This window comes from Muscardinus avellanarius (assembly GCF_963383645.1).
Source record: "Muscardinus avellanarius genome assembly, chromosome: 5".
Lineage (NCBI taxonomy): Eukaryota > Metazoa > Chordata > Mammalia > Rodentia > Gliridae > Muscardinus > Muscardinus avellanarius.
This window is the reverse complement of record NC_137790.1, coordinates 3,067,392-3,095,046: the sequence shown is the minus strand read 5'-3', so window position 1 is coordinate 3,095,046 and position 27,655 is coordinate 3,067,392. Positions and strand designations below refer to the sequence as shown.

General features: G+C 53.0%; 2 protein-coding genes across 2 annotated transcripts; both read right to left on the bottom strand.

The window, feature by feature from the left end:
• WDR4 (WDR4 tRNA N7-guanosine methyltransferase non-catalytic subunit) lies at window positions 1-13,623 on the bottom strand (the record flags this gene model as incomplete). Its single annotated transcript, XM_080696257.1, has 11 exons — window positions 13,462-13,623; window positions 12,184-12,249; window positions 10,559-10,702; window positions 6,527-6,683; window positions 6,079-6,191; window positions 4,012-4,072; window positions 3,328-3,426; window positions 2,483-2,547; window positions 1,721-1,904; window positions 1,153-1,222; window positions 1-194 (listed from the first exon to the last, which is right to left on the bottom strand). Exons 1-11 carry the CDS (start codon window positions 13,548-13,550, stop codon window positions 1-3), a joined length of 1,242 nt encoding a protein of 413 aa, XP_080552383.1. The 5' UTR covers window positions 13,551-13,623.
• On the bottom strand, window positions 13,623-26,016 carry LOC308263180 (proline/serine-rich coiled-coil protein 1-like; the record flags this gene model as incomplete). The annotated part of the gene is made up of 5 exons (XM_080696058.1): window positions 25,017-26,016; window positions 19,521-19,631; window positions 17,315-17,435; window positions 15,427-15,500; window positions 13,623-13,791 (listed from the first exon to the last, which is right to left on the bottom strand). Exons 1-5 carry the CDS (start codon window positions 25,991-25,993, stop codon window positions 13,623-13,625), a joined length of 1,452 nt encoding a protein of 483 aa, XP_080552184.1. The 5' UTR covers window positions 25,994-26,016.
• Window positions 26,017-27,655: the final 1,639 nt, after the last annotated feature.

Below are 27,655 nucleotides of genomic sequence, written 5' to 3'. Positions count from 1 at the left end.
TCAGCAGCCCAGGGCCGCCCGCCCCCGCCGCGCCTTCTTGGTCCCTCGGGGGGACCCGGGCAGAGGGCTCCGCGGGCGCTGCCTCTTCTCCAGCTGCTGCTGCAGTCTCTCCTCCTTCTTCTTCAGGTACAAGGTCATGTTGTCAAAGGTAGCCTTGTAGAGGCTATGGAAGCCGTCATCCGCACCAGCAGAGCCTGCCAGGGACAAAGACAGACGCCAGGTGGAATGGAAGAACTCAGAAGAATTCCACATGGCCACCCTGAGAGGAAAGGAACTCGGTGCCGACCAGAGTCCTGGGTGGACTTGTGGAGGGCCGAGACACCCGACGCCCACCTGGTACTACACTTCGCTGCCCCCAATGGATTTGTGGAGGGCTCCCAGCAGCCCTACGGCAAGGTCCACATGGCAGGGAACTGGGGTGCTGGCCTCAGGCCAATGCGCACCACAGAGGCAAGGGCCACAGTCTGCTGGCTGTGGGAACCGGAACTCCCAGCCAGCAGCAAGTCAGAGGGCTAATCCTACCCAGGTGCAACTGAGCCTGGCACGCTGACCCAGCCAACAATCGGCCGCACAGCATGAGCGCCAAGGGCCAGCAACACGGCCAAGATGGGGCCCATGCTGGACACAGAGAGCTGCAGCTAGACCGGCACAGCAGCCACAGGCCACCCGGACGGTGCTGCGGAAGCTGATCCAGACTCCGCCGGACACGTGGCACTGGCCCATCCCACCTTCAACAATAGGGGAAGGGCAGGAGACCCCTGGACAGACCCGAGAGCCACTCTGCAGCGTTCCCTGAGGACCCTTGGCCCACACTGGCACGTATGTCTGGAACCGAGTTTATGTTCAAACCCCTCCAGACTCCAAGGAACCCCAACTTCTAATGGGAGAGAACTCTGGCTTGGCGTGGCCCCTCGGTGTCATGCACGGAGGGTGTACTGCGCCAGGGTCCCCCACACCGGTGAGCTGCCTGCAGTGGCGTGTGCCGCTGACCTGGGGCCTCTCCCAGCTGAACACTCCCGCCTGTCAGCGCAGCAACCGCCCGCCCTGCTCAGGTCACCAGACCCCCTCATTTGTGCGTGGCTCCTGAGGGGTCAAATCCCACGTCAAGCTTCGTTCTCCGAACCTGACGGCAGCCTGCACACAGGCGCTCACCTTCCAACATAGCCCAGTTCCCTCGGAGGTGGCTGCAGAGTCCCTGTGGCACAGCACTCTCGGCAACAGACTGGAGCGACAGGGGAAACTGGTGAAAAGCAGGATGGGACAGTAGCCCCGCCCACAGGCCCACTGCCCAGAGACCTGCAGGGCCGAGGGCACTTCCAAACAGTCAGGGGAGCTTTGGAAAGGAGTGGACACGCTCACAAAGCTCCCCACACCTCATCCCCGGCCCAGCGAGGCTAGCGACATCCCCACCAGGGGCAGGGCTCACCCTGGAGCTAGGCATGGGGCTGTGAGGTCTGCCCCAGAGTTCCAAGTGCCCACCAAGGCCCCAGACACAGGCCCCGCTGAGCCTGCATACAGAGGCACAGACCAGAGCCATGCCGCTCACACTGGCCACCCACCTATGAGGACCACTGTCCATACCACGGCAGACGAGGCTGGAGGCTCCCAGGCCCAGACCTCCAGCCTCTGGCTCCCAAACCCGCGTGATCAAGCTGAAAGGGGTTCGCAGCTGCTGCCCGGCCCTTACAGGACAGTGGGCCCTGGACATGGAAAGGCTCACCTGCCACTGGCCGCCTACAGGTCTCCAGAGCACAAGCGGGGCTTCACGGCAGTCCTGCAGAACCCAGAGCCCCCGGGTCTCCTCGAATACAACGTCCCACACCCGACAGGGGAAAGTCAGCCGCTGCAGGAAGGCCAGCCGCCGTGTGCCGGCATCGAGCTGGAAGATGAAGACCACGGGAGCGCTTTGCAGGAGAGAGACGGCGGTCAGCACCCGGCACAGGCCCGCAGCTAGGCACTCCTGCCATCTTAGTGCAGCCCTGGCTAAGGCCAGCCTCAGCAGACTCCCCAGCCCCTGCACAAGGACCCCTGCTGCTGTCCTGCACAGCTTGCAATGCAGCAAGCACTGGCCAATACAGGCCAAGGATGGGCACAGCCCCTCCCGCCGTGCATGGACCAGAACTGGGCTCCAGGGCTCCAGGCGGCATCTCTCTACACCTGCGCCCTCACCGCTAAGGCAGCCAAGGCTTCCTCCCCAGGCTTGCCACAGCACCGCGTGCAAGAGCAAGGGCACAAGAAGCCCGTCGGGCACAGAATGCTCAGGCGCTCTGCCCACACCTGCCCTGGGCACTGACTCTCAGGCTCCACCGTGATCAGTTCTGAGTGAGGCTGACGGGGGTGGACTGTGCCAAGACCAGGGGAAGCCACCACCACCCTATTAGAAAGACTCCTGCCCGCACGTGAACACCCACCGCCCAGGCCACTGGGCAGCTGCCCCTCCCTCTCTGCAGCCCTGTGGAATGGAAGAGCTACCCTGGCCTACCAGTCACACAGGAGCCCCACGCAGCTCTCCTGGCCCCAGAACGTGATCCTGGATGCGGCAAACTTCTGCAAGGACAAAGAGCTGCTTAACTGGGAGCTGCCTGCCGCAGACACCAACCCGCTCCCATCCATGTGGGCAGGCCGCGGGCCACGGCTCCCACACCTAGTCAAACAGGGCAAGAATGTTCTGGACATCACGGGGAAGAAAGGCAGCAGCAGACTCCCTGCTCCTCACAGCTCGACCAAGCCGAGGCAGACGGGACCACTGTGGCCCCGGGCATCCCTCAGGGCAGCGCACTGCCTCCAAAGCCAAGACAATGGCTCAGAAGACAGCAGCAGAGGGAGCGGAGGGCCAGGAGAGAGAGCTGCATGATTACAGACACACCCAGGCTCCCATTCTCCCCAGCACAGGAGAGGGTAAAAATGGAGGAAGCTTCCAGAAGTCCTGAGCCTCACCGCATGCAGAGCAAAAGGTCTACTCAGCCAGCCAGCGGGGCAGGAAGCAGAGGCCACCCCCAGGGCTCAGGCGGAAGCGCAGCCAGTCCATGAGGGAACAGCCTGGACACAGGTAGCGCTGGGACACAGCCAGGGGCACAAGACGGCACTGACGGTGGACCGTGTGCACCGTCCCACCTCCAAGTGGGACCAGAGGCCTTTCTGAAATCAGTTGGCTGGATGCACATAAGGTAAAACCATTTACCACCTCTGTGGCTCCATGCTTTTAAAGCTGGAAATACTAGACACAAGCTGGAAGGTCTGGCAACGACCGCCAAGATGTCTCTGGCCATCAGGGGCTTTCTCCACAAAGTCCCAGCACACAGTCACACAAGATAAGCGTCACAGTACCTTGAGACCCTGGGCCCCCGCCGTCTCCTGCAGAGCCGCCAGGTCACAGCACTGCAGCTGGCGGCCGGACCTGTACTCCCACAGCCTCAGCGTGCAGTCCTGCGGCAGACAGACGGGTTAGCACGGGGCTCTCGGGTTCCCACCCCAGAGGGAGAAAGGCTTCCAGGCGAGGGGCCACAGCGCTGGGGACGGCTGGGTGTGGGCAGGGAAGTTCCCTCTGTAACGTCCAGGGCCAGCTTTGAAAATAAAAAGCTCCCTGTTGAGATGTAACTCATCAAGAATGACAGGTGACCCACAGCACAACAACAACAGGGGTAAAAGTCCCCACCCGCTGTGCTGGGCCAGACGTGCATGCGTGCACATACACACGCATAGTACATATGTGCCACATCCCCCCACATACATACGGTACTCCTCTCACACCACAGCCCACACCCACGCACACACACGCACACCTCACAAACACCGCAGACCACACGCATGCACAGACAGCTCTGCCTGAAGGCCATGGCAGGAGCCAGCCACAGCCGCAGGCTGAGACAGAGGGAGGGGGGGACAAGTACCACCTAGAGCCGAGGCCCAGTCACTGAGGCAGGGCCGGGGCTAGGAAAGCAAGCTGGAGACACACAGCCAGCCCTCCTGGGGCTCTCACCACCCCAGCAGGAAGCTGAGCCGAGCACATACCCCGGAGCAGGAGAGCAGCAGCTCAGGGTCACTGGGCACCACGAAGATGCGGCTCACAAACCTGCAGGGAGACAAGAGGGCGGCTCAGCGCCCTGGCGCCGCGGGGACAGCTGCAGTCCAGGGAGGCACCTTTAGCCCGGGAAGGGGAGCCGGCCCTGGGGACAGCGGTAGTTGACCGGGTGCTGAGCTCCTGGTCAGGGCCAGGCGCACGAGGGCAACACACTGCGGCCCTCCTGGGTCCACACAACTTGACAGCCAATCAATTACTGTTCATTTATGACAGCACTGAAAGGACCCCAGCAGCTCCCCCAGGCCAGGCCTGCCCTGTGGGCTGGAGCCAAGGACAGGAGGCGGCGCTGCACCTCACCAAAGGGCTCAGGACAGCGCTGCCACCAGAGACATCGCGAGCTACAAAGGGAGCCGTGGGGACCATGTGAGACATGCTGACCACCAAACTAAAGTAAACGAGGCCAGGCACAGTGGTGCACGCTTGTCACCCCAGCATTCGGGAGGCTGAGATCAGAGGATCACGGTTTGTTGACAGCCTCAGCTACTTAGTGAAGCCTTTGCAACTCAGACCCTGCTTCAAAATAAAGAATAAAAAACAGGGCTGGCAGTGTAGCTTGGAGGTAGAAGGCCCCTGGGTTCCATCCCCAGTATTACCAAAAAAAAAAAAATAGTAGTAAATGAGCCGCACGTGGTGGTGCACGCCTGTAACCCAGCATGGAGGCTGAGACAGGCGGATCCAAGTTCACGGCCAGCCTCAGCTACTTAGTGAGGCCCTCTGCAACTTAGTGAGATCCTGTTTTAAAATAAATAAAAGAGTCGGGCCAGGGGTATAACTTGGAAGTAGAATGCCCCTGAGTTCAATTCAACAACACCACAAAAATAAAGAAAGAAGTACAGGAAACAAGTGAGGTCCGTTTTAGTACTTCTGAGTGGTGTGGCCCTGTGCAGAGCACACACAGCGCGTGCAGGGCTCTGGGCTCCATGCTCAGCGCTGCAGATACAAGAAAGAGTCAAGCTAGCAGCGCACGCTTGCAATCCCAGAATTCGGGAGGCTGAGACAGGAGGATCATGGTTCATGGTCAGCCTCAGCTACTTAGTGAGGCCCTTTGCAACTCAGTGAGACCCTGTTTTAAAATAAAGAATAAAAAATAGGTCTAGGAATGTAGCTCAGAGGTAAAATGCTGCTAGTACCGCAAGAAAAAAAACAGAAAAGTCACAAATGTTAATACTGTTTATCCTGAGTTGAGTGTAGCCATGTGGCTGAATTACTGAAGGGGTGGTTGGAAAGCCCAAACACACTGGAGCACGGAGGCCATGAGGGGTACTCAGGAGGACTGGCCACCAGTGGAACCAGCACACACAAAGGCCCTGAGACCCCGCGTCTAAGAGCACGCTACCACGAGGTACAGACCGAGGGTTGCCGCCTTCTCCAAGGTAGCGTCTGCACGCCACTCGAGAGAACTGAAGGAAAGCCCTGCGATTTCCCCACTGCCTCAAATAATGTGCTCTAAGACACTTCAGGCAATTAAGCTAAGCACTTTCCCTTATGCAGACTGCAGTGAGCCTCTGGCCAGGGCAGCTCCAGAGCAACGCCTCCTGCCCGCTGAGTGACACAGCTGCACTCCTCACTTGGGCAGCCGCCCACCAAGGAAACGCAGCAGGACAGCACCTGCGCCCGCAGGCCCCTTCATTCTCGGACAGCTGGAGGGGCTAGAGCAGCCCCTCCACCCCACACAGCCTCTCCTGACCGCTAGCCCCTGCTGGCACGACCAGTCTCTACACGGAGAAAGGCGCTCTTCAAACAGCCCGTGCCATGGGTCAATGTGGACACCTGGGCAAGGGACACCCGTGAGGAGGGACAGCTCCAAGGAAACGCTCCCTCCCTCCGTCCACGGCTGTGGGCGGCGGGGCCGCTCACTGGGGAGCCAGGCAGGCCGGGACAGCGCTGAGGGGAGGGCCAGCTAGGTCTGTCGAGGGGGCTTCCAGGCGCCCCTGCGGCCTGCCACCAGCTCCCAGGGCCCCAGGACCCCTCTGCCCAGTCACGGCGGCTGCACTCACTCCGTGTGACCGAGGCAGAAGGCCTCGATGCTGTGTGGCGCCGCAGCCCAGCTCACTCGGATCTTTTCGTCACGGTCAGCGGTGAGCACAAAGCGGTCGTCAGGACTCACGGCCTGTGTCACGAAGATTAGAAAAGGCCACTCGCTAGCCACCAAGGTACCAGGGGAATGCCTGGCTTCTCTGAGTCCCTCAGAAGGCGGTGCTGGAGCCTCCCACAGCCACCCTGCCAGGGGACTGGCCAGCAGATCCGCCCCTCCTCCCACGTCTGATCATTCGGACCCGCTCTCAGCAGCCCTGGTCTCCCCAGCCCTAGCTCCTCAGCTGGGATGGCCAGAGCCACAGCCAAGGCCGGCCCCTCACCTGCCGGCCCTCCCACGCCGTGTCCACCCCACCCCTCCGCCTCTGCCCACCCGGCCGTGCGGGGCGATGGACCAGCACGCCCACTTACCACATCCAGCAGCATGGACAGGTGCCCGAGCTCCAGCCTGCCGCACCCATGTGGCGCCAGCACCGAGAAGGAGTAGACGTCCCCAGACTTGTCGGCCACCAGGACCTTCTCCTCGGAGGCCGTGAAGGTGAGGGCCGTGCACCGCCGCACCACCATCCTGAAGGCCAGAGACATGCCCGGGTCAGCGTCCAGGGCTTCGCGCAGCAGCCTCCTAGAAGCACCCATGCTAGCTCCCAGCCTACAACGGTTCCGCTCACTCGGTCTTCAGCCTTATGAGGGTCCAAAAGCGTGCCCGTGTGCTGTGTCCCCTTTGCATACAGTATTCAATATGTTACATACTGGCCAACACTGTTTATTTATTTATTTATCTTGGCAGTACTGGGGATGGAACCCAGGGGCATTCTACCTCTGAGCTACACACCCAGCCCTATTTTTTTTAATTTATTTATTTTTTTGTGGTACTGGGGATCCTGGAAGCCCTTCTACCTCCAGGCTACACTCTCAGACCTATTTTTACATTTTTATTTGGAAACAGGGTCTCCTAAGCCAGCGTGCACGGCTGGCTTCGAACCTGCGTGATCCTCCTGTCTCTGCCTCCCAAGCGCAGGGATTACAAACATGTGCCACCACGCCTGGCCCCAGCCCTATTTTTTAGTCTTTTTATTTTTGAAACAGTCTCACAGAGTTGCAAAGGGCCTAAGTAGCCGAGGCTGTCCTCAAACTGCAATCCTCCTGTCTCTGCCTCCCGAATGCTGGGATTACAAGTGTGTGCACCATGCCCGGCTAACATACTGTTTTATAAAATAGGCTTTGTGTTGGATGGTTTTGCCCAAATGCAGGCTGAGGAAAGTCTCCTGAGCATGTTTAAGGCTGGTTAGGCTGCCTGGACTGCTCCGTAGGTTTGCTGTAGTGAACATGTTCTAACCTAGAGTCGACTGAATGTGGCCCCATCTCCCACGGTTAAATCCGGAGCCCCTGTGCCCACTGCTTGGGCAATACCTAGTGTAGACAGTGCCAGAAGAAGCGAAGCCACAAAAGAACTGGACAGCAATGCCTGGGTCTGGGGCGCGGCTCAGTGGGAGAGCCCAGCACCAGGCCCTGGGCCCACTCCCAGCCCTGCGGAGGACAAGGTGGGGCAGGTGCCTGGATCAGAGTTAAGGAACTGATCCTGGTGGTAGAGCTAGATGGCAACTATACGAGTATTTGACGTAAAATCCTCTGGGCTCTGCTCTGTTCAAAACCTCTCGTGATGCAATGCCGGGCAGGGAAGCTGTTCCTTGACTCAGAACCTTTGCTGTGCATTTAAGGAGACAGGGTCGCCTTCGTGAATACCGCGTGTGTGGTGGGCTGCTGTCAGGGACAGTGTCTCAGCCAGCACCTGGGAATCCCTGTCCTTGAGACCCTCAGCAGTACCCAGCCCCACCCTCCCTAGTCCTCCATGACAACAGGTGCTGGCTCCCTGCACACCAGGGATCGTAACTGGATTGGGGGGCGGCCTCAACCTTGCAGGTGCCAACACTCACCAGCACAGGGCAAGAGCGCCAGGTACAAGCAGGGACCTCGGGGAGGTGGCTGAGCTAAATGCAGCAGTCATAACCACCCTGACCGGGGCCCTGAGGTCTGACGCAGCTGCCGGCCTCTCCACAGGGGCCAGCTGTGCCCAGCCATGTTGCAGAGCAGCAGGCGTTCCAGCAAAACCTCTGCAGCTGCTCTGCACGCTCTCACATCTGTGTGCTCAGGAATGGCTTCCTCACAAAGAGCGCTCCCCGCCCCCAAGGGCACGCAGTGCCACGCCCAGAGAGCAATTGCCTCCCCTGAGTACTGGCCACTGCCATTGCCACTACCTCCACCATTTCAAATCTTTCCCAAGCTCTTTTTCCACTCTGAATGTTGTCCAGTGTTCCTAAGCATGTGTGATGGTAGCATTTGACATTTGGTGTAATTTCTCCAAAGAAATAAGGTTGGTAGGATCCGATTTCTGCTTCTCCTGAATACAAGTCTCTACCGCCATTGCGGAGACCGCTTTCAACACCGCCTTTCTCCTTGGACTCCACTAAACTCTCTCCTTACAGGTGATGTCCAAGATTCTTAACAATATAAAAAATCAGTAGTCCTCCTTCACGGGGAATTTTTCCATAAGTTCCAGTTCATTTGGATAAGTTTTGTCTGCATCTCCAGTATCCTGGCATCTACCACGGCCTTCTTAACCCCTCTCCGATATTTTTCTTTTTTTTCTTTTCCTTTTTTTTTTTTTTTAAATAAGAGAAGACAGTACGTGTGGTTTGAGGAGGTAGTAGGATCAGGCACTCAGTAGCACTGCAACCCGGTCCGGGTTCCCCATGGGTCCAGCTTGCTCCGCACTACTCCACCTGTGGCCCAGAGTCCCGCGACCCAAGCCCCGGCTGTTCTGGAATCCGGGATGCCCCGCGCAACCCCTGCCCGGGACCCAGGGTCTTACTGGGCCCGGTTTCTCCAGGGGTCTGGCGTGTTACACGCGGTCTGGCCTGGGGCCCTGGGTACCGCGACCCGGGCCCCAAATGTTCAGGGGTCCGGCATGCCCCGCACGACCCCTGCCCGGGACCCAGGGTCTTACTGGGCCCGGTTTCTCCAGGGGCCTGGCGTGCTACGTGCGGTCCGGCCCAGGGCCCAGAGTCCTGCAACCCAGGCCCCGGCTGTTCTGGGGTCCGGCATGCCCCGTGCAACCCCTGCCCGGGACCGAGGGTCTTACTGGGCCCAGTTTCTCCAGGGATCTGGCGTGCTACGTGCGGTCCAGCCCGGGGCCCAGGATCCTATGACCCAGGCCCCAACTGTTCAGGAGTCCGCCGTGCTCCGTGAGACCCCCTGTCCCAGAACCTGTTTTAAAACAAACAAACAAGCCAGGCGTGGAGGCGCACGCTTTTAATCCCCGCACTTGGGAGGCTGAGACAGGAGGATCGCACAGGTTCAAAGCCAGCCTCAGCTACTCAGTGAGGCTTTCAGCAACTTAGTGAGACCCTGTTTCCAAAAAAAAAAAAAAAAAAAAAAAAAAAAAAGGTCTGGGAGTATAGCCTGGAGGTAGAAAGCCTCTGGGTTCCACCCCCAGTACCACAAAAAAAAAAAAAAAAAAAAAATCCAAAAAGCTTAGCTTAACCCAATTATTATATAAGCCAGTTGTAAAGGGAAATTCCTTAACCTTAGTGGTTCAAATATGGCAACCTACGTGTTTATCTCTGACTGTCAAAGATGCTGGACCAGCAGCGTTTCACAGAGGAGACAATGAGGGCCTCAGGGCTGATTCTGCCCATGTGTTATTTATATCCGGGCCACAGAATGAGCAGAATGCTTCAGCCCCCACCCCACTGAGAACATACCTATCAGGAAATTTTCAGAGCTGACCAGAATGTACACCTGCCCAGCTGTTCCACAGTGGCAGCACCTCCTCTCAGGACGTGGCATCATTTAGAAAAGGCGCAGAAACAAAGAGTCACAGGGCTGCAGGACCCTCTGCAGTGACGGAGACAGCCTTGCACGAGAAGCACCCGAGACAGGGTGCTGTGGGGCTCACTGGGTGAAGGGACACCTGCTGGAGGGTCCCACTCCCAGGTCCCATCCTCTCTGCAGGTACAGAGGCAGAAGCGCAGCCCAAGTGCCCCCACCAACCCAAGCCCGAACCCCTGCAGGGGGCAGCACAGTCCTTCCTTCTGCCCAGCACAAGGCTGAGGATACACTGTGTGCAAAGCAGGAAGGCGCAGTGGCTGGGCCTGGGATGCTGCTGCAAGAGGGACCACCACAGGACCAGCTCTGAGATTCCAAGCTACTCCCCTGAGAGCAGCTAGTTAACTCTCCCTAGCGCAGGGGGCAGAGAACAAGGCCCCGCCACCAGCACAGGCGCTTATGAGGATCCCATGCATTGATACCCATGGATCAGTGATGGGCACAGAGCTGGGGCCATGTTAGTTTCTTACTACTGTGGTTACTGTCACTACTGCTACTGACATGCAAGAACAAAGTATGCACAAGAGATTGTAATGATTCGACATAAGCATTTCATACCTGACACTCAGACATTGCCACGGTTTTGTACGGAAAAGAATCAGACGCTTACTGTCATCCGTTAAAGCAAAATAGCTGCCAGACTTGGAGAAAGTGGATGCCAGAATCGTGTCTGTCCCCTGGTCCACGGGCTGTCCATTCTCCCTGGAAAAGACGAGAAAACGGTCAGGTCTTGCTATGGCTTGGGTACGTGTTCCCCACAGGTCCTGGTGTTAGAGGCTGGTCCGCAGCCCACATGCTTTGGGAAGGTGTAGAACTTTCAGAGGCTTATGAGTGGAGCCTGGCTGGGCACAGTGGCATGTGCCTACAGTCCCAGCACTCAGGAGGCTGAGGCGAGAGGATGGCTTGAGTTCCAAGGCCAGCCAGCAGAACGAGCAAGACCCTGACCCAAAAAAGAGACAGGAGATCTTTAGACCATCAAGGTCAGGCCCTCGAAGGGGACTATGGCACTCTGCCCCCTCTTCATTATCTTGTTTCCTAAGTTGCTCAGACAAGCAGGACTTGCAACCCTCCAGTCTCAGCCCGGGGCATCATAGGACAACAGCTGCACCACCTGCCTGGCAATGTGAGCGCTCCCTGCCACTGCCTCGCACCGTGATGTGTGGTCTCACCACGGGCCCAAACAACACACTCAACTGGTGAGACTAGCCTCCACATCTGTGAGCCAAAATGTACCTTTTCTCCTAACCAAATGGTTACCTTGGCTACTCTGTTATAGCGAAAGAATGCTAGCACAGACCACACCTGAGAAAGTAAGGCTGCATTCCTCCATGGCCGACCCTGTCCATTTCTAATGTGGGCAGAGGGAGAATATGTTAAGTGGTTCACGTAACCAGAATATAAAAAGAGATACTGAGGGGACCTGGAAGGTTCAAAAACAGCTCTGATTTTAGAACATTGAAGCCTAACTAAACAGAGGGCCTCTCAGCAAACAAGCTAGAATCTGAAGAGGTAGGCTGAAAGGATCTCATACATATACAGCCCATCTCCTCATGGGCTAATCCACGAGAGGTGGGGATTAAACCACAATAAAGATGATAGAAACTGAGCCATAAAACCAATTACGCTAAAAAAAAAAAAAAAAAATAGCCAGGCGTGGTAGCACATGCCTGGAATCCCAGCATTCAGGAGGCTGAGACTGGAGGATCACGGTTCTTGGCCAGCCTCAGCTACTTAGTAAGGCCCTTTGCAACTCGGTGAGACCCTGCTTCAAAATAAAGAATAAAAAATAGGGTTGGGGGTGGAGCTCGGAGGTAGAATGCCCCTGGGTTCCCTCCCCAGTACTGCACAAAAAAATAAAATCACATGCTCTGATCTTTCCTACCTTTCAATTAGCTGGAGTTAATTTCTTACTCCTACCTTCAGTGCATTTTAAATGGACACTATTATTTCAGGAAGCCAATAAGACAGTTCATTACTAACAGACACTAATTAAAATTTAAGATTCCTTAAACAGTCTTATTGCCTAATTTGAAAGTTAATCCCACACATCTTCCCTGATGTGAATCCTAGCTTAGCCACACAACCAGTAGACAGAAATTAAGAATTCAGCAAGGCAACAGTTTCCTCTTATGCCCCATCACTCAAAACCATCAGGCCCAGAACACACTTCCCTATCATCTCACCCTTTATTTTCTTGTGACTTCTTTTCTGCAGTACTGCAATCATATATGAAGAGACTGTCGTCATCACTAAAGAAAAATGAGAGAAAGCGCACTTTAACAAAAATGTGAGATTTTTTTTGATCCCGAGAACAAAAACATTTGCATATTTATATATTCATTAAGTGATGAGTCTTACCCAGGACAAGAAAGAAAAGTCTCTAGATACACTCCTGCAGAGGAGACTTGAGGAGCTCTATTTGGAAATACCATACACCACTGGCATGGCTCTGTCCCCAAAACATAAGTTCAGTAAAATAAATTAAGGAAAAAATCAACAGGAAATAATACACTATTTTTTTCAGTCAGTAGAAAACCAGTAAGACGTGGTCATAAGAAGAAATTATGGGCCGGGCATGGTGGCTTGCAATCCCAGTATTCGGGAGATGGAGACCAGAGGATCACGGGTTCATGAACAGCCTCAGCTACTTAGGGAGGCCCTTCACATCTCAGTGAGACCCTGTTTCAAAAAAAAATAAAAGACTAACAAAATAGGGCTGGGGGTGTAGCTCGGGAGTACAATGCCCCTGGGTTCCATCCCCGGTGCCACACACAAAAAAAGAAATTATGTTCCGATATTGCAGTTTGCAGTGAGATTTGCACCCAAATTTAAAACATAATTATTTGTTCAGTAAAATGTCTCACCTACACCAAAAAGCCCCCATGAATGTAGAAATCCCTCCCCTATCCCCGGCACATGTCGGTATCTTGTACAAGATCCTTAAATTAAAGTGCGCCCCAAACACATGGTCAAATGAACTATACAAAGTTTCCAGGTCAGAAACTTTGCCGGCCATTAGTTCTCCGGAAGGCGCAGCCCGAAGGCGGCGGAGCGTGTCCAAGACGCCCATGGCTCACTGTGGCACGTATTAGGGGCTGTGAGCCTCGGGGTAATCGGGGACACATGCAGGCTTGCGTCAGTCTCCTGAGATCTCAATTTAATACCGAACAAACCACACAGCGTATATTTTAACAGACATGTGGCCTGTGGCCTGTTTCAGGCTTGAAAGATTCAAAACTACCCCGGGAAGGGGAACAAAGGGGAACACTGCCCAGTACTAACACCCAGCCCGCGTCTCCCCACGTGACCCGGCCGAGTCCGGAAGTGACCGCCCCGGCCCGGCCACTCGCCGCCGACGTCCACGCCCTGACCAGGGCGGGCCCCAGACCGCCGCAGGGCTCAGCCCCGGCAGGACGGGGTCACCAGGGCCCGCCGCCCGGGCCCCCTCCAAAGCCGCTCACCTGCTTGCAGTGGAGGTGGCCAGGAACCGGCTGCCACCCCGCACCACCAGCGCCTGCCCGCACAAGGACAGCCCCGCGGAACTCGCCATGCCGGGCCCCTGCCGCGCCTCCACCCACGTGGGCCGCCCAGCGCCTCTTCCGGTCGGCGCCGCGCAGTGACGTCACGCGCAGGCGCCGGGCGCCGACCCAGCACCTCCCGCGGCGAAGCCGACGTTGAGCATGCGCAGTAAGTGCAGTCTCCATCGCGTCTCTCGTGCGTTCCTGCTGGCTTGCAGTCGGGGGCCCAGTGGCCCACCGGCTCCCTGCTTCGCGTTCGTCTTTTCCTCTGGCCTGGGTAGAGCAGATTCTGGGTCTTTGTCTTAGGACCCCATACATATTTGATGTTTGCAAATGCCATTCAAGAAGTGGTCGAGTTCACCAGGGCGCCATGGCTCTTGGCTGTAACCCCAGTTCTTGGGAGGCTGAGACAGGAGGATCGCACGGGTTCAAAGCCAGCCTCAGCTACTTAGTGAGGCTTTCAGCAACTTAGTGAGACCCTGTTTCCAAATAAAAAATATAAAAAAGGTCTGGGAGTATAGCCCGGAGGTAGAAAACCTCTGGGTTCCACCCCCAATACCACCAAAAAAAGAAGAAGAAGCCGCGTGTAATGGCGCACGCTTGTAATCCCCGCGCTTGGGAGGCTGAGACAGGAGGATCGCACAGGTTCGAAGCCAGCCTCAGCTACTGAGTGAGGCTCTCAGCAACTGAGACTCTGTTTCCAAATAAAGTATAAAATAAGTCTGGGAGTATATCCCGGAGGTAGAAAGACCCCTGGGTTTCACCACCAGTACCACCAAAAAAAAAAAAAAGAATAAAAAATAGGGATGCGGATGAGGGTGTAGCTCGGAGGTAGAACCCCTCTGGGTTCCATCCCCAGTACCGCAAATAAATAAGTAAATAAGTTAATCTGTGCTGCAGGTCTAGCTTGGAGGTAGAATGCCCCAGTATCTGGTTCAGTCCATAGTACCGCAAAACCTCAGCCAGGCAATTCTTACAGGCTAATACAGGAGGGTCCCAGATTCACGGCCAGCCTAAGCACTTAAGCGAGACTGTTGTAAAATAAAAAGTAAATTAAGGTAGGGGGTGTGGCTCAGAGGTAGATCGAAAGCCGGGCACACACTTGTAATCCCAGTACTTGGGAGGCTGAGACAGGAGGATTATAGGTTTGCAGCCAACCTTGGCTAGTTAGAGAAGCCCTCTGCAACTTAGTGAGAATCTGTTTCAAAATAAAGAATAAGCCGGGCGTGGTGGTGCAGGCTTGTAATCCCCGTGCTTGGGAGGCGGGGATAGGAGGATCGCGCAGGTTCGAAGCCAGCCTTGCTGGCTTAAGAGACCCTGTTTCCAAATAAAAATATAAAAATAGGGCTGGGGGAAAGAGAAAGAAAGAAAGAAAGAATAAAAATAGGGCTGAGGGTGTGGCTCCGAGGTAGAATGCCCCTGGGTTCCAGCCCCAGTACACATAAAGGGGAGGGGGAGAAATGGATGCGTTTGTGTTAGTGCCAGCGCCCAGCATATGGCCACAGGTGTGTCTCAAGCAGGATCAATGTAGGAGTTGCTGGGAGCAAGCCTACTTAACCCTTCACATTTAGATAAACTCAAGATGCCATCAACTCAGTCTCCAAATTGGAAGAGATGGCTTCAGCCCAAACAATGGCTCTTTCCCAGTTTTCCAACATCCCCAAAAGTCTCAGCTAATCCCAGCATGAGGCGCTAGGTTCAATCACAGGGTCTCTTCTAGGTTGGATGTGGGTTCTGTGAGGCAGCTCCTCTTTATCTACCAAACTAAAAAGATGGCGTCTCTGCCCCCATGCACCAGGTGAACGGCATTGAAGGTTATCACATGGGGAGAATAACCACAGTAAATAAATGTGTGTGAAAATGGGAGAAATGGAGGCGCAGGGTCCTTCTCTGGTCAACAGCAATTACCAGAAACTCTGAGGAGAGCTTTCAGGTCTCACAGGAGTGGTGTATTCCTTGGCTGGGCCCAAGGTCCGCCACAGCTACAGCAGAACACAACTCTCACCTCAGCCTTCCAGGGTGTCTTCTTGGCCACTTTGAAGAAAGCGTCCTTTGAGCACCTCCCTCAGCCTACCTCTCCTTAGCCAATTGGGGCCCCAGGGGCATCTTTTCACACCGAACTACTCAGCCCACGTTAAGCCAGTTGGTGGTGCCCTAGGACAACTGAAAAAATGTTACTATAATAAATAAATGTAACTATAAAAATGTTTCTGAAAAAGTGTTACTATAAACTCCCTTACAGACCTTGTGCGGTTTATAGGAATTGGGTCCAGATCTACCACCAAGCACCAGAAACGACTCCCACTTTCTTTTTTGGGCAAGCCTCTCTCCTTTTAAGATTTTTAGGCCGGGCGTGGTGGCGCACGCTCGTAATCCCCGCGCTTGGGAGGCAGAGACAGGAGGATCGCGCAGGTTCGAAGCCAGCCGCGTGCGCTGGCTTAGGAGACCCTGTTTCCAAATTTAAAAAAATGTAAAAATAGGTCTGGGAGTGTAGCCCGGAGGTAGAAGGGCTTCCAGGAACCCCAGTACCACAAAAAAAAAAAAAAAAAAAAAAAAAAGATTTTTAGAAATACTCATGCACTGGCGGGGCATGGTGGCGCACGCTTGTAATCCCAGTATTTGGGAGGCCGAGACAGGAGGATTGTGGTTCACAGGCAGCCTCTGCTACTTAGTGAGGCCCTCTGCAACTCAGGGAGACCCTGTTTCCAAATAAAAAGAATAAAAAAATAGGGCTGGGATGCAGTTGGGAGGTAGAATGCCCTGGGTTCAATCTCCAGTACCACAAAAAAATTAAAAAAAAAACAACACAACAGGATATTTGGTGAGCCCCCAGGATTTCTGGGAAGAAGACAGCTGTGCGTCTTTAATCCCAGCTACTTGGGAGGCTGATCCAGAAGTACAGCGCGTGTGAGTCCAGCCCGAGCAACTTAATGAGACACCATCTCAAAACAGACTCCATTTATTTGTTCGTTAATTGTTTATTTTTGGTGGTACTGGGGGTGGAACCAGGGGCTTCTCTACCTCCGAGCTACACTCCCAGACCTATTTTATACTTTATTCAGAAACAGAGTCTCACTAAGTTGCTGAGAGCGTCACTATGTAAGTAGCTGAGGCTGGCTTTGAGCCTGTGCCATCCTCCTGTCTCAGCCTCCCAAGCAATGGGATTACAAGTGTGCGCCACCACGCCCGGCTCAAAATAAAAGTTTAAAAGGGCTAGGTGGTACTGGGTGTGATGGTGCATGCCTCTAATCCCAAGACTTGGGTGGCTGAGACAGGAGGATCACAGGTTCCAGGACAGCTTCAGCCATGTAGCAAGACGCTCAGCAACCTAGGGAGACCCTGTTTCAAAACAAAAACTAAAAAGAGCTGAGAGTGTGGTCTTTTGGAAGTAGAACACCCCTTGGTTCAATAACTAGTACCACAATAAATGAATTAATGAATAAACAATATATAAATAAATAAATATGGCAAGGGGGTAGGTCAGAGGTAGAGCACATGCCTAGCAGGAGGTTATTCTCCAGTACTGCCAAAAAAAAAAAGTATCTATATATGTGTGTGTACATACATATGTACTTATAAGAATACAACACATACATACATACATATACATATATATATATATAGGAAAAATTCCTTTATGTTCTGGCTGTTGATTTAATACTTGTTATGAGTCTTACTGACGCAGTGGCGAGAATGACGGGTCACACTTAATGTCTTTCACGAATCCTCGGTTTATTTTACAGTGCTCATAACACTCCATCCTCTAACTAAGCCACTGGCAGAGAGCATTGCTTACCGGAGGCAAACGGGTCTCCGCGGGTAACCTAGGCTCAGGATCGCTGTCACAGCCGTCGTCGATGGTCGCGGTGCAGATGCTCGAGGTCCGGGAGTCCGACGGGGATGGGCCCGACTGTCCTCTAGAGGAATCGTCCGGCAGCTGCCAGCGGAGTGCCCCTGGCCAGGCCAACTTCCAGCCTCATAGACAGTGGGTCAGAGCCGCCACCCTGGCCATTTGCCAGGTCATATATACCCTGAATTGACGTCACTGATGACGTAGGCTCATGCTTCGACCGTCATCTTGCCTTCCCAGCTGTTTCATGCTGTGGACATATGCCCGGGATGTGTGTCCGTTACTCCGTCCTTATCTTCTCTTCCAGTTGTCCCGTCCTGCGGTGTGTGCCCGGAGTGTGTGTCTGTTCATTTTTCTTGGGCCTATCAGTTCCATCCTTCTTCTGCCCTATCTTCTTTGCATATCTGGCCAGTCCATCTGTCCCTACACTATGCCTATATCCTGACAGATATTTCATATACTCACATTTTTTTAATTTTTTTTTTTTTTGCAGGTCTGGGGATGGAACCTAGGGGCATTCGACCTCCAAGCTACACCCCCTGCCCTATTTTTTATTCTTTATTTTGAAATTGGGTCTCACTGAGTTGCAGAGGGCCTCACTAAGTAGCTGAGGCTGTCCACCAACCGTGATCCTCCGGTCTCAGCCTCCCGAATGCTGGGATTACAAGTGTGCGCCACCACACCTGGCTATATACTCACATTTTTGACATTTTTTATGCTCACAACAATACTGGTAAAAATCTCTGAGCAAGTTTTAGTACTATATTTTACGAACAAATTCCAGTTTGTATCTTTTTTCAAAATCTCCTTCTTAAGCCGGGCGTGGTGGCGCACGCTTGTAATCCCAGCATTCGGGAGGCTGAGACAGGAGGATCACAGTTCGCAGACACCCTCAGCTACTTAGTGAGGCCCTCTGGAACTTAGTGAGACCCTGTTTCAAAATAAATAATACAAAATAGGGCAGGGGGTGTAGCTCAGAGGTAGAATGCTTCTGGGTTCCATCCCCAGACCCAGAAAAAAAAAAAATCTCCTTCTTAACATTGTGAGATCCACAGAGGTTTCGTGCCATGTAGGGATTACAAATGTTGCTGGGCCTCAGGCCCACACACTTCCTTCACACTCAGCCTGTAACGTGTGTCTCTGGCACTCTTCACGCAAAATAGAAATGAAATTCTCTTAAAGCTTTCTGGTGATGGTGACTATATTAATTAATTAATATTTGCACCTAAGTAGGTTCCCACCCATCCTAAGAACATACATTATATACACGTAAACATGACAACATTTTTCTCGTAAAATCAACTTGAATAAAATGTCGGCTGTGTGAAAAGCCGAGAGACTTCTTTGGGCCCTTCCGTTATCCTTATGGATTCCTGGCTTTGTCACTTCCTGGCTGAAGTGGTTTCATCAGCTGCAGGTCCGTCCTCCCACACCCGGCCTGGCAGCCGCTCCCACAACCACTGCCTCAGCCTTTCGCGATCCCTGCCCTGGGCAGCACGTCTCGGGCTCCTCTTGAACGTCCTGTCTTACAAACCATGGGATCAGTCGTTTCTAAAGATAGCTGAATTCCATTGAAGAGCAGCACTAAAGCCTAAAATTTAAAGCTGCGTCTCTCCCCAGTCTGCACACTGAGAAACTTTTTTTTTTTTTTTTTTTTTTTTTTTTTTTTTTTTTGCAGGTCTGGGGATGGAACCCATGGGGCATTTGACCTCCGAGCTACACCCCCTGCCCTATTTTTATTCTTTATTTTGAAACAGGGTCTCACTAAATTACGGAGGGCCTCACTAAGTAGCTGAGGCTGTCCGGGAACCACAATCCTGTCAGTCTCCCGAATGCTGGGATTACAAGCGTGCGCCACCATGCCCGGCTACTACTGGGTAACATTGCTCATGCGTACATCAAGGAAAGATTGGTTTCCGAAAGGGAAGGCCAGCTCCACCCCGTAATCCCACTGAACTGCCCGCACCTGCTCCATCTTCGTCCTCACCCAGACCAGGATCGCCTTCAGTGTGCTCCTTCTAGCGTGCGGTGCCTCCAGTGTCTTAACGACTTTGAAATTCATGTTGAAGATGAGTCTCCCGCGAAGCAGCACTAAGAGGAGGCACGTGATGAAGCCTCGGGGCTCTGTCCTTGCTCATGGACTTGCCCTCACACGGGGGCCTCGGGGCACACGTGGCCCTTGTGCCCTCCCCCCTGAGGGCTCACACCATTGCGATCTCCAGTGCTCCAAGCAGCATTGGAGATCAGCTGGACAGCAGCGGCCCTGGGCGGACACAGCGCCCACTGCCTCAAGCTGGGCCGCCGAGGCTCCAGAACTGTGAGAAAGGAGTTCCTCTCTTTGTTTTGGGTTTTGTTTTTGTTTTTGTTTTTGTTGGTACTGGGGATGGAACCCAGGGCATTCGACTTCCGAGCTACACTCCCTGCCCAAGTTTTTATTCTTTTTTTTTTTTTTTTTTTTTTTTTGGTGGTACTGGGGGTGGAACCCAGAGGCTTTCTACCTCCGGGCTGTACTCCCAGACCTTTTTTTTTTTTTAATATTTTATTTGGAAACAGGGTCTCACTAAGTTGCTGAGAGCCTAAGTAGCTGAAGCTGGCTTCAAACCCGTGCAATCCTCCTGTCTCAGCCTTCCAAGAGCAGGGATTACAAGCGTGCGCCACCATGCCCGGTTTACTCTTTATTTTGAAACAGGGTCTCACTGAATTGCGGAGGGCCTCACTAAGTAGCTGAGGCTGGCCGCGAACCGCGATTCTCTAGTCTCAACTGCTCAAATGCTGGGATTACAAGCATGGGCCACCACGCCTGGCTATGATGATTTATTTTTAAACAGAGTCTCACTATTTTAGCAGAGGGCCTCACTGAGTAGCTGAGGCTGGCTGCGAACCCGCAATCCTCCTATCTCAGCCTCCCAAGTATTGGGATTACAAGCATGGCCACCATGCCTGGCTTAAAGGAGTTTCTGTTGTTCATACATTAACCAGTTTTTGACATTTTATAATAGCACCAAATGACAAATGATCTAAGATATATCATGTGGCTACTTTATTTTTATTTTTATTTGTGGGGGGGGGGGTGCTAGGGATGGAACCCAGAGGCATTCTACCTCCGACCTACACCCCCCAGCCCTATTTTTTTATTCTTTATTTTGAAACAGGGTCTCGCTGAGTTGTGAAGGGCCTAAGTAGTAGTTGAGGCTGTCCTCAACCATGATCCCCCTGTCACAGCCTCCCAAATGCTGGGATTGCAAGTGTGCACCACCACACCTGGCTTTTTATTTTAATTTGGTACTAGAGATTGGACACAGGGGTGCTCTACTTCCGAGCTACACCCTCAGCCCTCTTTGTTTTTAAACAGTGTCTTACTTAATTGCTGAAGCTGGCCTTGGACCTCCTGTCTCAGCCTCCCGAGTACTGGGATTACAGCATGTGCCACCATGCCCACTTATATAACCTTTATACAAATCTCTTGTCAAATATATGATTTGTCTTCTGTAATTTATTTACACTTATATTGCTAACAGTCTTATTTCCTGACCAAGAGAACATAATTATTTACTTATTTTATTAGCTGACATAATTATTTATTCAATTTATCTGTCAATATAAAAGCATCCAGGGAAGCCAGGCATAGTGGTGCATGCTTGTAATCCCAGCATTTAGGGGGCTCAGACAGGAGGATCACGGTTTGCGGACAGCCTCAGCTACTTAGTGAAGCCCTTTGCAACTCATTAAGACCCTGTTTCAAAATAAAAAATTCAAATAGGGCTGGGAGTGTAGCTCAGAGATAAAATTTCCCGTGGGTTCCATTCCCAGTACTGAAAAAAAAAAAAAAAGCATCAAAGGAGCCAGGTGTGGGGAGTACTATAATCCCAGTACTTGGGAGGCTGAGACAAGAGGATTGCAGGTTCAAAGCCAGCCTCAGCTACTTAGTGAGGAGGCTCTCAGAAACCTAGTGAGACCCTGTTCCTAAAAAGAAATAAAATCAGGGTGGGGATGTAGCTCAGAGGTAGAAAGCCTCTGGTGTTCTTGTTTTGGGATCTAACCCAACATGCCTGGCATGCTTATAAGAAGGGGAAGTTGAGACACCAAGACACACATACAGAGAGAAGATGATGTGGACCCTGCAGCACCACATGAAGACTGCGGCAGAGTCCAGACTGAGGCAGCAATAAGCCCAGGACTGTCGCCGGGCGTGGTGGTGCATGCTTGTCATCCCCGCGCTTGGGAGGCTGAGACAGGAGGATCCCGCAGATTCGAAGCCAGCCTCAGCTACTTAGTGAGGCTCTCAGCAACTTTAGTGAGACCCTGTTTCCAAATAAAGTATAAAATAGGTCTGGGAGTATAGCCCGGAGATAGAAAGCCTCCGGGTTCCACCCCCAGTACCACCAAATAATAATAATAATAATAGTAATAAGCCCAGGGCTGACAGGCAGCCCTGAGGCCAGGAAGGAACCTCCCCAGGCCGCAGAGGGAACGTGGGCCTGCTGCCACCTTGATGTTGGATTCTAACCTCCAGAGCTTCGCGAGGACCAGTTTCTCTTGCTCTAAGCCACTCAGTTTATGTAACTTTGTTAAGGCGGCCAGTCAGACGCATACGGCCTACATCTTCATTCCAAGGACACTGGTGTCGAACAACTGACAGTCTGTACTCAGTGGTGGCACTCAGCAACTAGCCCTGCATGTGGTAGCATTTGGCCATTCTATTTTGCGAGACAGGAGAAGCGAGGCTGGGCTTCAAAGCCAGGGCAGTCATTACCCCATCAGTGGGTCCATCCAGACGCACTGGAGCCACGTTAGACGTGCCAGATTCACGTGCGTGGGACCTTGCTGGCAAGGATATCCGTTTCGGTGTACAGGTGATGGCATTTCTAGTGATAATGTGACAGTCTGTGTCCTTTCCATTAAAAAGCGTGCGTCCGGGGCAGCGGCAGAGTGCTTGCCTAGCATGCGCGAGGCCTGGGTCCAATGCCCAGTGCTACTACATAAAATTAAAATACAGAAAATGGGCATCTGCCCAGCACCGCACGCTTGTAATCCCAGCACTTGGGAGGCTGAGACAGGAGGATCGCACAGGTTCGAAGCCAGCCTCAGCTACCTAGTGAGGCTCTCAGCAACTTAGTGAGACCCTGTTTCCAAATAAAATATAAAATGGGTCTGGGGGTGTAGCCCGGAGGTAGAAAGCCCCTGGGTTCCACCCCCAGTACCACACACACAGGAAAAAGTGGACATCCAAATGCATGTAGCTCTGGGCACCAAGTAAAACTTCATTGGCATTCAGGACTCTTGCTTGCTTCTTCTCCTTGCTGTGTTCTAAATGTTTGCGTCCCTCCTAAGTACATATGCTAACACCTAGCCCCAAGGCAGAAGTGCTATGAGTGAGACTTTTGGGAAGTGATGCGGTCATGACGGGCCGTTTGGTCGGCAGTCTCACCTGACTATCACAGCTTGCAGAAAGGAAGGTTATTTGCTCACAGTTCTGGAGATTTCAGAGGTTAAGTCCACATTGGGCTGGGTTACATCAGCAGAGCTCAGGGATAACCACAGGAGAGTGCAAGGGCTCTGCTCCCACAGCACAGAGGCTCCAGCAAGAGACAGAACAAGGGGAGGAAGAACGACATGGAATACCCAACGCCCCCCTCAGGGACCCCTTCTCAGCAGCACGCCCTGCCTCCACATGGCTTCTGGTCTCTGCGAGGTTTAGGGTGAGGTTCTAAATCCAAACAGTGACAGGGCCCTTGTGAATGGCTTAGTGCCCTTATAAAGAAGGCCCCAGAGGGCTATCTTGCCCCTTCTAAGTGAGAACACAGAGAGAAGCTGGTAACTCCCAACTGAGGGCCCTCACTGGAGCCCAGCCATGCCAGCACCCCCAGCTTCCAGCCTCTGGAACTGTAAGAAATAAACTCCTGCTATTTATAAGCCACCCAGATGTGGTATTTTGTTATAGAAGCCTGAACAAACTAAGACACTCATCAAAACACATGAGTGTGTGTGTGTGTGTGTGTGTGTGTGTGTGTGTGTGTTGTACTGAAGATTGAACCCAGAGGCACTGTACCTTCGAGCTACACACCCAGATAAATTTTCTTTTTTTTTTTTTTTTTTTGGTGGTGGTACAGGGGTTCCCGGAAACCCTTCTACCTCCAGGCTACACTCCCAGACATATATATATATATATATATATATATATATTTTTTTTTTTTTTTTTTTTTTTTTAAACAGGGTCTCCTAAGCCAGCGTGGCTGGCTTCGAACCTGTGCGATCCTCCTGTCTCCGCCTCCCAAGCGCGGGGATTACAAGCGTGCACCACCACACCCGGCTCAGATTTTATTTCTTATTTGAAAATGGTCTCCCTAGGTTGATGAGAGTCTACTTGCGGAGGCTGTCCTTGAACCTGCGATCCTCCTGTCTCAGCCTCCCAAGTACAGGGATGAAAGGTGTGTGCCACCATGCCCAGCTCAAAACACATTGAGACATTTCATACCAACCAAAAATATAATAAACACATGTCCCATGCCACACCTCAAGTAATAAACATAGGCCACAGCTCCCAGGGGCCTCTCCTTATATTCAACATTTTAATGTAAATAAATCAATCTTTTCTATTACAGTTTGGACTTTTTGTATCTTGAAAATTAACCAGAGCCTTGTGAGCATCAATCCCAGGGCAGCACCCCCAGGGACGTGTTATGTCCACTGGGCCCCACAGCCACAAAGGGGCTTTGTGAGAAACGCGTTGTGATCCTACCGCTTCCCTTCAGAGCCTGTTCTGTTCTCAGGAATGTTTTTCTTTTTTGGCACTGGGAGTGGAACCCAGAGGCTTTCTACCCTTCTCCTACACCCCAACCCTATTTTTTTTTAAATAAAAATACATTCATTTTTTATTTATTTATTTATTTATTTATTTTGGTGGTACTGGAGTAGAACCCAGGGGCTTTCAACCTCTGGGCTATACTCCAGCCCTATTTTATATTTTATTTAGAAACAGGGTCTCACTAAATTGCTGGGAGCCTCACTAAGTATCGCTGAGGCTGGCTTCGAACCCGTGCGATCCTCCTGTCTCAGCCTCCCAAGTGCAGGGGTTCCAAGTGTGCACCACCACGCCCAGCTCATTCATTTTAGAAAAACAGACTGAGTAAACTTATCATCAACTGGCCTGTGCGTTTCAGAGAACTCACAGGAAACAGGTTCTGGAGACCAGATGCCTACTCACATCTCCAAGCAGACCCAGGTCCAATGGAGGACATGATTCGGGAATACCTCTCCTCTGACAGTGGGGCTGGCCGCATTCATGTGAGCTGTCCAGCAAGCCAGGGCCTGGGAAGATCAGACTCTCTGGGGCTGACCGCAAGAGTGGGGGTGGAAGAGAACAAGCCACTTGCCTGCATTTTGCATTTTCTGTTTGCTCATTTCACTGCTGGGCGGTGACCTCTTTTCCTGTCAACTTCTTTCAGCCCAGAGAGTTTGAGTCTTCTCTTGTTTATCCCCAAACCACTCTATCTCCCAGGGGCTCTACTCCTGGGGGGATTGGCCCTAGTGGCATCTTCTGCCCCTCGGCCAGAATCTGCTGGAGGCAGGGCTTGCTGGCAGAAGTGAGTCCAGGTGGCGACTGTAGTGGTTTGCTACTCAATTCTTGCTTGCTGTGCTGATTCTTTACCTAGTAGGTCCAGGGACTGCAGCTTTCCTGGGGAGCTGCGGACCACCTCGAGCGGAACCAGTGACAGGAAGATTCAGTGGCTGAGAAGCAGAAACCCTGTGCCTTGCCATGCTTGGTCCTGGAAGCCCTTTCCGAGTTGACGTAGAATCAGGAGCTAGGGCACTTCTGCCGGGTGGTACACTCTGGCTGGAGAGTGGCATTCGGCTGGGGGGCCTGGGGATGGCTGAGGGAACGGGCAGCCGAGGGGAAAACTCAGCAGCTGCCCCAGGTGGCCGGGACAGGTGTCCAGTGCTGCTGGCTGAGGGCTGCGGGGCCGAGGCTGGTCTGATGGAGGTCAGTGGGCTCGCTGCTGGCCTGGCACTGGGCCCAGCTTTCCCCTGGGATAAAGACATTGATCTTGTAAGAGGAGACAACGCTGGGCTTTTGGACACAAGTAACAGACTGCAAGTGGGCGACTCCCTCATCACACCGGTGGGTCTTTTTCCCAGTGTCATCCGAAGAGCCCTGGTTGACCCCTTCCTATCGCTGCCCCGGAGTCGAGGTGTCAGGCTGCTTGGGGAGGGTGTGCTCCAACCCAAAGAGCTGATAGTAGGCAGGAGGTCTTGGAAAGGGCTATCTTTAAGCTCAAAGGTCTTGCGCCTAGGTCTGGGCTTCCCTCGAAGAGGCCCCCGACCCTTCACTGAGCTCTCCCGCTCCTGCAGGGCACACTGCTTCAGCTGAGCTGCCAGCAGGTTGGCTTCATGCAGGACCTCCTCCAGCTTCTCCGGACTGAGGCGGCCGAGGCTGAAGCTCACAGCCTGGGGCGCAGGGGCCACTGCATTCAGGTCGCGTCTGTGGGAGAGGCCCCGTCCTTGTGGTTTCTCTGGAGTCACCAACATGGCTGTGTCTTTCTCCTCACGACTGTCAGATAGGGACGGTGCTCCAAAGTCCAAGGTCTCATCCACAATGAACTTGCCGTCTTCCTCCAAATCCTCCATGTCAGGCCAGGGGAGAGCGTTAGCTTAGAAGTGAGCTGCAGGGAAAACACACCTTTCCTCAGGTACCCAGCTAATTTCAGGGAGCAAGCTGAGGAGGGGGAAGGGGTGTCCTGGAGGCAAAGTTAGCACCCAGGGGTGGCACCTGTTCCAGTAACTACTGGGTTACCTCGTGGAAGGTGCAGAGTGCTCCTGCGACACCCCCACCAGATGGCCCTACGGACCCCTGTGCCCCGGCCTCAGGGCGGTCTGCATGCCCCACTTTCCTCCCGCCACTATCCCTGTGTTTTTCCTCTCCCCTGTCCATCTTTCCACTCCCTGGGCACCACGTGGACCCCACACCTCCGGCCCATCCACACTTCCCTCTTCCTGTCCCCTTCCCAACCCTATTTTTTTTTTTTTTTTTGCAGGTCTGGGGATGGAACCCAGAGGCATTTGACCTCCAAGCTACACCCCCTGCCCTAGTTTTTATTCTTTATTTTGAAACAGAGTTTCACTGAGTTGCAGAGGGCCTCACTAAGTATCGAAGCTGTCTGATCCTCCAGTCTCAGCCTCCCAAATGCTGGGATTACAAGCGTGAGCCACCACGTCCTGCTCCAACCCTATTTTTTAATTCTTTATTTTGAAACAAGGTCTCACTGAGTTGCAAAGGGCCTCACTAAGTAGTAACTGAGGCTGTCCACAAATCGTGATCCTCCTATTTCAGCCTCCCAAATGCTGGGATTACAAGTGTATGCTACAACACCCAGCAAGAAACGATTCCCAGTACTTAGGAGGCTGAGACAGGAGGATCGCAGGTCCATGCCAGCCTCAGCTTGTTAGTGAGGCCCTCTGCAACATAGTGAAACCCTGTTTCAAAATAAAGAATAAAAAATAGGGATGGGTTGTAGCTCAGAGGTAGAATGCCCCTGGGTTCCATCCCCAGTACCGCAACAACAACAACAACAACAACAACAACAAAAAAAAAAAAAAAAAAAATTTTAAAAAGTCGGGCGTGGTGGGCACGCTTGTAATCCCAGCATTTGGGAGGCTGAGACAGGAGGATTGCAGTTAGCGGACAACCTCAGCTACTTAGTGAGGCTCTTTGCAACTCAGTGAGACCCTGTTTCAAAATAAAAAATAAAATAATAGGGGTGAGGGTGTAGTTCGGGGATAGAATGCCCCTGGGTTCCATCCCCAGTACCGCCAAAAAAGAAAAAAGAAATAATAAGGGCATGATGGATAAGGCTTGCACCTGGGGAAAATGGGGAACTTTTTTTTTTGCAGGTCTGGGGATGGAACCCAGGGGAATTCGATCTCCGAGCTACACCTCCTGCACTACTACTTTTTATTCTTTATTTTGAAACAGGGTCTCGCTGAGTTGCAAAGGGCCTAAGAAGCTGAGGCTGCCTGCTAACCGCGATTCTCCTGTCTCGGCCTCGCAAACGCTGGTATTACAAACGGGCGCCACCACGCCCGGGTTCAAATTAGGGACTTAAGCCTAAGAAGTCTGGGCAGAGCACTGAGCGTGGTCAGATGGAAATCCCGACCGCCCTAGACAAAGGAGAGGAGAGGTGCGACCCCGGCAACCACCTGGGAGCTCCGGGAGCCCCAGCAGCGCGCGGGACGCCTTGCCGCAGGGCCGCACTCCCCGGGGCGTGCCCCTCGAGCTCTTGTCTGTGATTG